At 47.3% G+C, this 12,500-nt stretch overlaps 1 protein-coding gene across 1 annotated transcript in view; it reads right to left on the bottom strand.

The window, feature by feature from the left end:
• Positions 1 to 12,500, bottom strand: part of LOC122251857 (serine/threonine-protein kinase unc-51-like protein Atg1) — a 37,921-nt gene that overhangs the window by 7,592 nt on the left and 17,829 nt on the right. The window contains exons 3-4 of the mRNA XM_086545040.1: positions 10,833 to 10,883; positions 7,630 to 7,752 (exon numbers count right to left, since the gene is read on the bottom strand). Coding sequence (XP_086401166.1) covers positions 7,630 to 7,752; positions 10,833 to 10,883 — 174 coding nt within the window. The remainder of the gene's footprint in view (positions 1 to 7,629; positions 7,753 to 10,832; positions 10,884 to 12,500) is intronic.

The following is a 12,500-nucleotide window of genomic DNA, read 5'->3' on the forward strand; positions in this document are numbered from 1 at the left end:
GAATGCTGGTTTAGTTTTCTGAATGGTTTTCTATTAGTTCGTCCAGTTTGCTTTTTTTTCTAAGTTCTTGGGGTTCATTTTGGGTATGCAACTTTTACCGGCTCTAGGTATGCGTCTTTCTTTAAAATATAAAAAAGAGAGAGAAAATAGACTTTGTGACCAGAATATGTCACTCTTTAATTTTCTTTCACTGAGATCCTGCAGGTCAACACGGGTTCATTATCATCATCAACGTCGGCAAAAAATCACTTTATTTCAATTCGCTATTTTTCTTTTCTCCTCTCTTTCTTTCAAATCCAATGACATGACATCCACAATCGCCAATGCATTTCACTGCCGACTCCATAACCAGAGATCGCCGCCATACCCACGTTCCAAAAGTCAATCATTCACCCGTAATACCCAAACCACACCGCCAGGCACCCATCACCACCGCGCCGGAAAAACGACACAACCACTCACTCTCACGGCCGACGAGTTACTGAGGCGGCGACGGACGGCGAGGCGGCTGGAGGAGGGTGACGGACGGGTTGCCATGTGTCGCCGCCCGTCGCAATTACGGGGCCGCCGATTAGAAGAAAAAATATGTATGAAGAGTCACAGGACATCAGGTGCATTTGTGTGAAGGCTATGGGTTCCGGTGCATTGGTCGGGTCGCTACACGTTTTATTGAGGGGAAAATTGCAGTGGCTTATTATAAGAAGTTGATGTGTGATATAAATTATTTCCCAAATCCCCCCGCTGTATTATGGAAAGACATTTTCCATCAGTCAAGAAAACACCATCGAGAACGGCATAAAAAAGCATTCATTGCTATCTATATCTGCAATACTGAATGTACGGCAATTCGCAGAACAGAATCCAAGATAGAAGGGCTTGCGGGCACGAAAACCAGTCCGACCCGCCAGACAGCTCGGCACCACTCGGCCCTCTCCACAAAGCATCGTTCACTCGCTGTGGCTAGTCATTTGCCAACGGTGTCATCCCCAGATCTAAATCGCTGCTATCACATCACCCTCGATGTGAAACCAACGACCTACGAGCACGCCCACCCTGGCGGGAATCCGTAACATGAACAATACAAAACGTCAGGCAAGAGAAAAATCAAACTCGAAGAAAAAAAGAAAAGAAAGAGAAAAAGCATGACGCTTTCCACTCCCGACCTGGCTTTCACCCATTGCCAAAAGTTATCGCTCGGCGAGTCCCAGCTGGAGCGACCTGCACGGCACCGCCAAACTGCATGACGAAATCCCGGCAGAATCTTGCTCCTTCGCTGGGTGACGCCTCCCCCTCCCTCTCCCCCTCCCCCTCCCCCTCCCCCGACGATGCTACGGTTTTCTCCCTCACTCTCCCGCGGTCGAAACTCTCCTCTGAGAAACTCTCTGGGACTCTTGAGAGGTCAGCAAGCTTTCTACATATTGCGATATGCCGAGTGCACACGATAATACAAGAAACAAAGCTGGGAGGCCACGATGCTGAACTGAAAAAGTGAATGCGTTCTCGGAATACAAGACATGAACAAACGTGACGCATAAGGGAGCAAACGCCTCCAATCGATGGCCAGGGACATGCCCTAAAATGCCGTGTCCCGTTATAAAAAAAAAAAGGTGAGAATCTGGTGTTGTTTGGTTCTCGCCACCTCAACCAACAGTTTAACACGACGAAATATCTCACACTTGTGTATAAACAAACCCAAATCCACAGAGGTTCGCATAAGTTGCTATAATTAGTTTTGAGCGGTGTAACCTGAAGAAGTGAGTTGACACGACTGGCTACGCTCCTCCTGATCAATATTCCGACCGCTGGGGCTGCAACACTCGATGAAATCATGCTTTTACAAATATTGCTCTTTCGGTAAGGGTGCTGCACGAATCGAATCCCTAAAACGATTGCTGCGTACGTGTATCGAATATTCCTCGAATTTGCCAATAGGAAAAGAGATGGGGATTATGATATTACCATTTTCACTTTTGCTTGCCCTAATATTTATAGATTCTGGACGCAACTCTCAAACTACTGACAAGGAAAGATTTTTTTTTTCAAAAGATAGGAAGGAGTACAGGGCTTAGAATCATCCCTGTGAAATCATAACTAAATGCGATTTTGTTTTGAGAATAGCCAGCTTTCTACGTCGCAGGCAGCTGGTCCACAGGCTAACAGCATTGCATAATTTCAGTTATCAGTTCAGAGAATGAAGCAGAATAATTAGATCAATTTTCTTATCAAGTTCTTGGCGTGTCCAAAGCTAAAGCAATTTTCATATGCAGTAAATTTGACTCAGTTTAATATTTTTTTTATTTCCTGCGTTTATTGAATATTCTTAAAAAAAAAACGCAGTTGGCTTAAAAATAACAGCGCAAAAAACCGTCTCCATAAATATTCAACTTATGCAAAACGAGGACCTGTCACGGGTACGACGTGTGCGCTCCCAAAGATGTCACGCCATGAGATGCTCACTCAAGGAAGTCTCTCAAACCTAACGCCTTTATGCCATGGATGGCCATCTCACCTCCCGTCTTCGAACCCTCGAATCCACGAACCCCTGTGCTCTGCTGTGCTGGCTTTCCGGGCGACAGCGTGCGGGGCAACAGCAGCTGTCCCTTTCACCTGGCGGCCCTCAGAGTTTTGGGTCAGGCGGGCTCGGCTCGTTCCTCCGAGAGAGACTCGACTCGTCAGTGCCACAAGGGTGATACCAGCTTGACATAACAAGGGACTACGACTCGTGGCAGATATTATTGTCTCGTCGTGAGAGAGTGACGTGAGATGAATGGCTTAAAAAAAAGGGGGCACACGGCGACAAGGAGGAGAGAAGAAAACAAGATGAGAAGGAACATGGAGATAACTGTCGTCCCCCACTTGACTTCTTGACAGACGAGCTGTCTAGCCTAAGATTGCACACGGAAGGCTTAGGTTGCACTCTCGATTTACCTGCACTGCACGCACGCACGAACGCACACACAAACACACACAGACACACACAAAATGAACTTGTTCCCCCTAAGTAAACACAAACACCTACCGAAGCTCAATATTTTGGAAGGCGATGAGCACTGCACACACGTAGTAATAAGGAAGGTTCATTGAGTCGAACCAAAAGAGTAAAAGTGAGTCCCGAGTGATGATCCAACCAGTCACGGTAACCAGATACTGGAAGTGGCTGAGGCAAAGCAGATGCGTTACACAACTAGTCCTCATCCAGACAGTGGCGCCGACCAGGGGGGAAGTGAATGAAGCAAAACACGCGAGCGCAAATACAGACACGGACAGACAGACAAACACACACACACACACACACGTAAGAGGGAGAATGAATTGCTCTTCCCAAAACCCAACATGAATCAACCCACGTCTTCACTACGACGCAAAAAGGCTCAACATGCAACCACTTTGAAGCAAATTAGCGAATTACCCGCATATGAATAGCGCTGATAATAATAAGTGGGACTCTCTGTTGCACTATTATTTCTGGTGTCTCAGCGAATCATTGCTACACCATGTCACCCCTGCACTATCCTGGGGCAAACTAGCCTAAAATAGCTTCAAGGCCTCCTGCTGGCTTGGAGGAGAACTCCTTACATTGTCCTTCTTGTACGTCTGCCTCACAAGGTTCATCATCAAGTCAATATAAATAAATAGCGCCAGCCCCGTAACCTCGGCAAATGCAAGCAAATGACTGTTGCGGTAAGCCAAGTAAAGCTCACGTGGCGTCCACGTGCTCGCAGGCTTGAGCTTGTTTACATCATGCATCCCTTACCCCTCCCCTACTCCCCCTTACACCCCCTCCCTGAGCCACAAGGGAGAAACAGTGCTATCTGCGCCCCCCAAAAATGGATGGACAAGTGCATGCGGTGTTTTGATACCGGCATCTCAAGAGGTTCGTCATAGAAACAGGCGTGTGCATCGGATGCGGCACTTCCTACGATGAGAATTCACTCACATTATAGGCATCTCCCTCGCCCTCGCTTGAAGCTTCGTGCCACGGCAAGAGCAGTCGACACCCAAACACAAGAGATCCCCGGTAGGTATGTCGACAGGGAGGGGGAGGGGGGGAAGGGGCGCTAGGGCCTGCCGCTGCCCTTCCGTAAACAGGTCGGCCACCTTCCTGTCTGCCTCTGGCTAGCCCGCCCGGTCCCGAACGGGGTGGTTGGGGAGTTTCCGTCACCTGACCATAGCCACGGATGAAACAAAATCAAGCTATAAAATGACCTTATCGTCTGACCTCCATGACAGGCGACTGATATTAAGGAGTCTCTTTCCCGGTGCTGAGGGAACACGACCCTTCGCCAAGTCGGACCTCTCGAATCACGACCAACGACTTCATCCGAAACTACGACCTTACGACCTCGCGCTGGCACCTAACACGACACAGGCTCGTGCCCCCCCCTCGCCCTTTCCTCTCTACCCTCCGATCCTCTCCTATTCCACTTATTCTTCCCTTTTCCAAAGCTCCCCTCACCTCTTCCCGTGAATATTTCCCTTTCCTACGATCTCACCCAACCCCCCGCCCCCTTATCCTCGCCTTTGCCCTAATTCACCACCCCCTACCCCTCTCTTCTTCTCCCTCACCCCCCCAATCCTTCCCCATCCCCTATCCCACAATCCCAGGTGAGTTGACAGACAACCTCACGTGGTCGTCGATAAAGACAACGTCCCACTTCTGAGACAATCGTTTATTCATGTCAATCCTCACCTTTAGCCCTTCCCACGCCTCCCCCCTCCCTCTCCCTCTCCCTCCCCCTCCCCTCCCTCTCCCTCCCACCTTCATTCCCGTTGCGCCACGGTCTTGACCAGCTACCCTCCCCCTCATCGCTCCCCCCTCCCCCCTTCCCCCTACTCCCTCTCCCCCTCCCGGCGATGAACTATGCCTTGGCCGCATTGAGGGCATCGATATTCCGAACCGAGCATTTCCACCGCCGTTGCTCTCTTGGTTAAGCTGACTATGCTCGGCCCTCTCTCTCTCTCTCTCTCTCTCTCTCTCTCTCTCTCTCTCTCTCTCTCTCTCTCTCTCTCTCTCTCTCTCTCTCTCTCTCTCTCTCTCTCTCTCTCTCTTTCCTTTTTTTCTGGGATTCGGTATTTATACTGTATTCTTTGGCATCCTTGCATCATTCGTTTCTTCAAAATAAGTAGCTTTGCTTTGTGCATTTCGTTTTATATTGGCCTACCTCTGCCTTTCTCTCTGTCTCTCTTCTCTCTCTCGTGTTTACCTCCCCTCCCTCTTTCTTTCCCTTCCCATCCCATCCCATCCCATCCCTCTCCCTCCTCCTCCTCCTCCTCCCCTTCCCTCCCTTCCCCTTTCCCTTTCCCTTTCCCTTTCCCTCCCCCCCTTCTCCCTCTCACTCCCCCATCCCTCTCCCACAACGCCGCATGTTGAGAACCTGTTACGTAACCCTGCCGCCAAGTTACCTGCTGAGGGGGTCAAGTTCAACCCAAATGTGTCACAACTGCTGACCTGTCCTGCTGATTAGACGTCCGCATAGAGTGCTATCCGCCAGTGACCCATAATCTAGTTTGGGGGATTGGCTAATCTTTTGAGGGGGAAAAATAGAACAGTGGCAAGGTCTGAATTCACATTATGTCGATATTGCAATTACATGCAAGCTCTCTCTCTCTCTCTCTTTCTCTTTCTCTTTCTCTCTCCCTCTCTCTCTCTCTCTCTCTCTCTCTCTCTCTCTCTCTCTCTCTCTCTCTCTCTCTCTCTCTCTCTCTCTCTCTCTCTCTCTCTCTCTCTCTCTCTCTCTCTCTCTCTCTCTCCCTCTCCCTCCCCCTCTCTCTTTTCTCCCTTCCATCTATACACAGGTCAAGGGTGTGCATGACGCTTGCGATCCCAACAACCTCTTGATGGCACTCGAGAAAGCAGGCACGGTGTTCACTCAATCACATTCTCCACATACTCTTGGCTCGGCGTCCCTAACTTTTATCTTTCGACAGACACTGTGCAAGGTCACGTCTGGAGCGAGGTCACAAATACAGCCCCCTCCCCCCTCTCCACACACATATAGACAGACAGACAGACAGACGAAGACTCTCCACACGCATATAGACAGACAGACAGACAGACGAAGACTCTCCATACACACATAGACAGACAGATAAAAAAAACAGACAGACAGACAGACAGACGAAGACTCTCCACACGCATATAGACAAACAGACAGACAGACAAAGACCCCAAACACACAGACTTGAAAGCAAACGATCCCGAGCTCGGAACCAATCGTTTAATCGCGTGACATCAAATTCTAATTTTAGACGCAAGGCACATTTTCCCACTTCGAATGAACACTTACTTTCCACCCGATCGTACGCAACAATCCTTCAAAAACAATCATCCACACTCGTCATAATATTATCCTCCGTGTGAACGCTGGAGACAAAACAACTCGCGGAGAAGATTCGTTATTTTCTCCGGCGGGCGATGAGATAAACAACAAGGCGGTGCCAAATGTTGGTACCAAACGAGGCACCACACATCCCCCACCCCCCGCTGCGTTGAGTGGAAATGTGGCACGGGAGAACACCAGAGAGACAGCCGACACTGGATTCAACAACCGCATTGTGAAAACAGAAAATGCACACCAGCTGATAATTATTGACAAACATAGAAGCCAATATATAGCGTATGTATGTCTTTGCAAGAGCCAAGGAGGGTGAGTGAATTCCTCCCCCCTTCCCCTCCCCCCCTCTCCCTCTTCCTCTCCCCCCCTTCTCCCCAACCTCTCTCTATGATGTCCAGATGGGAAGCTGTTCCCTACATTCGCTCCCCTTTTCCTGTTCTGTCGTTTATAAGTGGTGTTGCCAGGCTGTCCTTTGCCAAATGTTGCACAGGTGTGTTGTTGAGCACGGATGGGCGGGGGGCGGGGGGGGGGGGCCTGCTTCTAGAGTCCGTAAATACATGGGCGTTCAATATGCATTATACATACATATATATATATGTATATATATATATATATATATATATACATATATATATAGATAGATAGATATGTATATGTATATGTATATGTATATATGTATATATATATATAGATAGATAGATATGTATATGTATATGTATATATGTGTATATATATATATATATATACATATATACATATATATATATATGGGTTGCCGTATGCCCACAACTGTATGAGTATGTGGGTTTACCTATAACCACAACATAACAGTATACATGTATAGTTTAGTGTATGCCCCCCCCCCCCACATATGGGTATGAATATACGGGCTAGGTCATGTCCGTGAATGCATGGGTATGCGAGTGTATCAGTTAATGTGTGTTCACGAATGTATGGGTATGCATACATGCGCTACCATCTATCTATAATGTATGGGTATGAATAGGTGAGTTAGTTTATATCCATGAATGTATGAGTAAGCCAGCGAATAATGTAACAGACGTCGACCAATAAACGGCCTAACATACGTCCTTAATTTAACGAAAAGTTGCGAAGACACGACTCAACCCAAGTCCATATCAACCACCCTCCCCCACACTCCCCCCCTCCCCCCACCCAACCCACCCACCCCCGCCCCGCTCACGCCCACACACCCACCCACCCGCCCGCGAATGAATAGCAAGCAACAAAAACGCAAAACACAACGCAAGAATACTCCGACTCCCACACTTACCGATCTTCAGCGTGATCTGGTGCGGCGCTGGGTTGGGCTTGCCGGCGTGGGCCAGGAGGATGTTCTGTGGCTTGAGGTCGCGGTGCACGATCCCCTTGCCGAACAGTGCACGCATGGACTCCGCTGTCGGGGGAGAGAAGGGGTCAGGTCAGTATCAGTGGCGTGAGTAAAATGGAATTGAGAAATGTGGATGTCACGGTAGGGGGAAAAAAGGTTTAACCAACAACTAGTGATTATATAATGTATATGATAAAATAAAGAAAAAAAATATATATATATATTTATTTATATGAACTAGATGTTGATGCTGAGGAGAAATAGGTTGGACCAATCTATCAATAATAAATAATCATATAATAATCATAAATTTAAATTAATGTCACTGTCAGGAAAAAAAAATACTTATCTACAAATAATAAATAATCACTTGATACACTTAATCTAAGAAATAATTACAACTACAAATCAGACAGCAACGTCGAGGAGAAATGGCCAGCACTCATCTACCCAGAGCAATAAATTAAAAAAAAAAATAACTGGGACAGTTGGCAACTAACAAATGGAGATCGTTACTACACCAACTCGAGAACAAGCAACGCGAACGAGAACAAAAACAAAGAACAACGAGAACAAACAAAGAACAGCCACACACACACACGCACACACACAGAGGGACGAACCCGAACAAACATAACAAGGAATCAGGAATAAGGTTAATAGACAATGCCATCATAACAGATCAATAACATTAACATTCAGCAGACGGAGGAACAGCTGCCAGCAAAAGGTGGATAAGGAAGTCCTTTCGCACCAGAGCAGCGCCTCTCGCGGGTGGAACAGAAAGAAATCCTTATTCCACTTTCCTGTCACATCGTCCGCCTTCTCTCTCTCTCTCTCTCTCTCTCTCTCTCTCTCTCTCTCTCTCTCTCTCTCTCTCTCTCTCTCTCTCTCTCTCTCTCTCTCTCTCTCTCTCATTCTGTTTCCGTACCTGCCTTTCTCTCTGATTCTTGTTCTGCATGTCTCTGTGTGTATGTATGTGTGTGTGTGTGTGTGTGTGTGTGTGTGTGTGTGTGTGTGTGTGTGTGTGTGTGTGTGTGTGTGTGTGTGTGTGTGTGTGTGTGTGTGTGTGTGTGTGTGTGTGTGTGTGTGTGCGTGTGCGTATGTGTATGTCTGTCAACCCAAACTCATCCACATTTGCTACATCCTACCGCGTGTGTGAGCACACACACAAAAAAAAAACATACATGAAACAAAAATGAAATCTCCATCTTCACCACCGTCCATCTTGCCATCTCTCTCTCTATCTCTCTATCTCTCTCTCTCTCTCTCTCTCTCTCTCTCTCTCTCTCTCTCTCTCTCTCTCTCTCTCTCTCTCTCTCTCTCTCTCTCTCTCTCTTCTCTCCTCTCTCTCCTTCTCTCTCTCTCTCTCTCTTCTCTCTCTCTCTCTCTCTCTCTCTCTCTCTCTCTCTCTCTCTCTCTCTCTCTCTCTCTCTCTCTCTCTCTCTCTCTCTCTCTCTCTCTCTCTCTCTCTCTCTCTCTCTCTCTCTCTCTCTGCCCCATCTACACCTCGTCGACGTTCCCTACGGTCCACCGAGCGTGTGATCCGCGTGTGATCCGAGAAAAGATACGAGATCTCTCCGCCTCCGACTTCGACCCCCTTGACACCCCTCCCCCCCTCCCCCTCCCCCTCTGCCGCGTCCGAAGCTTGGGTTCGAACCCAACCACATTCCCAGCCCCTCTCGACCAGTGCCAGGTGTGTCACGTCACCGCAAGGCAAGCAAGGTCAGGTGCGGGGGACCTCGCCTGTCATAACTTGGCGTTCAGAAGGTGTCATAACCTGGCGTTCAGAAGGTGTCATAACTAACTGTGTCTGGAAAACGTGTCAGGTCGACCTCCAAGATGATTACCCTCCACCCCCTCACCCCCTTACCCTCTCCCTCCCCCCATCGATTAGACATTAAAACAATAAAACAAACAAACAAACAAACCCGAATGATACGCGGACAGAATTACACACGCCCGATTAAGCATTGCGTTTCGTGGATTGTTTACCTAACTAACACATCTACATAAGGGTTGCATAAGCTAGCTCCTTTACTTGCACGAGCTACGACATCAAAGTCAACGAAAAAAAACTAAATAAATAAATAAAAAATAAAAATCTCAACCCATGAAGATGCCATTCGTGTTTCCTAATTAGTGCCAGTGAGTGCCACCCGCGTGTACCCAGATAAGGAGGACGTGGACGAAGAAGAAGGAGGAGAAGGGAGGGGAGGGGAAGGGAGGGAGGGGAGAGAGAGATAGAAAAAGAGAGAGAGAGATAGAGAGGGGGGGGGGAGAAAGAGAGAGAGAGAGAGAGGGGGGGAGAAAGAGAGAGAGAGAGAGAGGGGGGGAGAAAGAGAGAGAGAGAGAGAGACATACAGAGACAGAGAAAGAAAAAGAGACAGAGAAAGAAAAAGAGAAAGCAAGAGAAAGAGAAAGAAAGAGTGAAAGAATGAAAGGAGAAGGCAGTAAGAGATGGACAACGAAAAGGAGGACACGCATGAGACACCCTCCTCATTCACGCCCTAACAGATACCTTATCGCGTGTTGCTTCGCCGCCTTCACGAGGAGATCTCGCGCCGCCCTTATCCTCCCCCCCTCTCGGATGACACTCAGTTACCACCTGACGCCATCGAGTATTTAGACTCTATCGGACCTCGTATAATGAAGGAAGTTGAAGGATATTTAGAGCTAATTGTACCTAATGATTTACCAACGATTTGTCAAAACACACACACAAAAAAAAAAACATCAAACGGATAATGTGGCAGAGATAGACAGGCAGAAGGGTGGGAACAAACACACAAACATGCCCGCTCACAGACAAAGACACATACACACAGACACACACACACACACACACACACAGATACACACACAGAGAAACACACACACAGACATACACATACAGAGAAACACACACACAGACATACACACACAGACACCCACACCCACACCCACCCACACACACACAGACACCCAACGAAAGCAAGTCCCACCCAGACAACCTCCAAACCCATCCACAACGGCATGCATCCCGTCCCGTCCCTTCTCCTCGACGAAACCAAGACTCCGGGTGGACAAGACCGAGACTCCGGGTGGACGAAACCAAGACTCCGGCTGAGACAGGACTGGACTGGAGGAAGAGCGTGGCGACTTACCCAGCTGTCGAAGGAAGTATCTTATCGTGTCTTCGCTGAGGGTTCCCTTGGCTGCGAAAGAAAAGGAAAATGGTTACATCACCAGGCTTAGCGAAGCGAAGGCGTCACAGTCAATATACATGATGGAATTTGTGAAGAAAGTCAATAATGAATCAATGGTTTGAATACATTGAATGAATACATGAAATGAATATGATAAGATGAATATACCATATAAACCTAATTAAACCTAATACAATCAATGCATAAAACAAATGTAAACGAAGAATGATATAAATAAATAAACCTAATGCAATCAATACATAAAACAAATGTACACGAAGAATAATAGAAATAAATAAATAGACAAATGAAATACAAACAAAGAAATAACGACAGCTGTGACTATCACTCTCGCGCATTTATATAATTAAGTATGTCACATCCTAAGTGTAAGCGAAGATAAAGGCTAACCTGTCCTCTTTTCCTTTTATTCTCTCTTTCTCTCGACATCTGTTCCATTATTCTCAAGTTGACCTTCCCTTTCTTTAACCCTCGCCTTTTTTGGCTCTTCTTATTCTTATTTTTTTTGTCTTTATCAATATCGCTCTTAGTCTCTCCTTTTTCTTATTTCTCTCTTATTCTTCCTTTCTTATCTCACAATTACAACATCTAAACAGTTGGAAAGAGGGAGGGAGAGAGGGAGAGAGAGAGAGAGAGAGAGAGAGAGAGAGAGAGAGAGAGAGAGAGAGAGAGAGAGAGAGAGAGAGAGAGAGAGAGAGAGAGAGAGAGAGAGAGAGAGAGAGAGAAGAGAGAGAGAGAGAGAGAGAGAAGAGATAGAGAGAGAGAGAGAGAAGAGATAGAGAGAGAGAGAGAGAAGAGATAGAGACAGACAGAGAGAGAGAGAGACAGAGAAAGGGGGAGCGATATCGGGCGGAAAAAAAATACAGTCACACACATACTTTCCCCCCTTAAAAAAAAAAAATCACCTCCCTAAAAAAAAGTCCAATATCCGCCCCCCTTTTCCCCATCTGTTTATTTTTACTTAAACGTTCAACTCTCCCGTGTATTTCCTTACCTAAGCATAATCTAGTTATCGTCGTTTCAAAGGTTAGACCGACGACAGATAAGCGACAACGTGAGTGTTATCGTTCCTATAATGTTATCACCTGCTGATGCTGAGGAAAAAATGGGGGATGTGCCCTTTGCGTGTGTATGTTGGTATTATCCTCTCTCTCTCTCCCTCTTTCTTTCTCCCCTCTCAAACATATTCTGTCTCTGTCTCTGTCTCTGTCTCTGTCTCTATCTCTATCTCTCTCTCTCTCTCTTTCCCTCTCCCTCTCCCTCTCCCTCTCCCTCTCTCTCTCTATCTATCTCTCCCTCTTTCCCTCTCTATTTTCATCTCCATCAATTTTAAGTTCTGACAGATACGTCTATAAACCCCTTCCTTAATTGTTTTTGTCCCTGTGGGGGGGAGGGGGGAGGAGGTATGTTTGGTGGGACGAAGAGGAGGGGGGGGGGAGACAAGTCAGTAGGTCAGGAAGATGGGATGCCAGGAACCCGGTGCCAGAACCGTAGGCACTGGCTAGCCTCATCAGCTGGTTCAGGTAAACAAACCCACTTTCTCTCTTCCTCCTTCCTCCTTCCTCCTTCCTCCTTCCTCCTTCCTCCTTCCTCCCCCCCCCTTCC

Source organism: Penaeus japonicus, unplaced genomic scaffold (assembly GCF_977035675.1).
Source record: "Penaeus japonicus unplaced genomic scaffold, GWHDUDI00000001_assembly GWHDUDI00000016, whole genome shotgun sequence".
Lineage (NCBI taxonomy): Eukaryota > Metazoa > Arthropoda > Malacostraca > Decapoda > Penaeidae > Penaeus > Penaeus japonicus.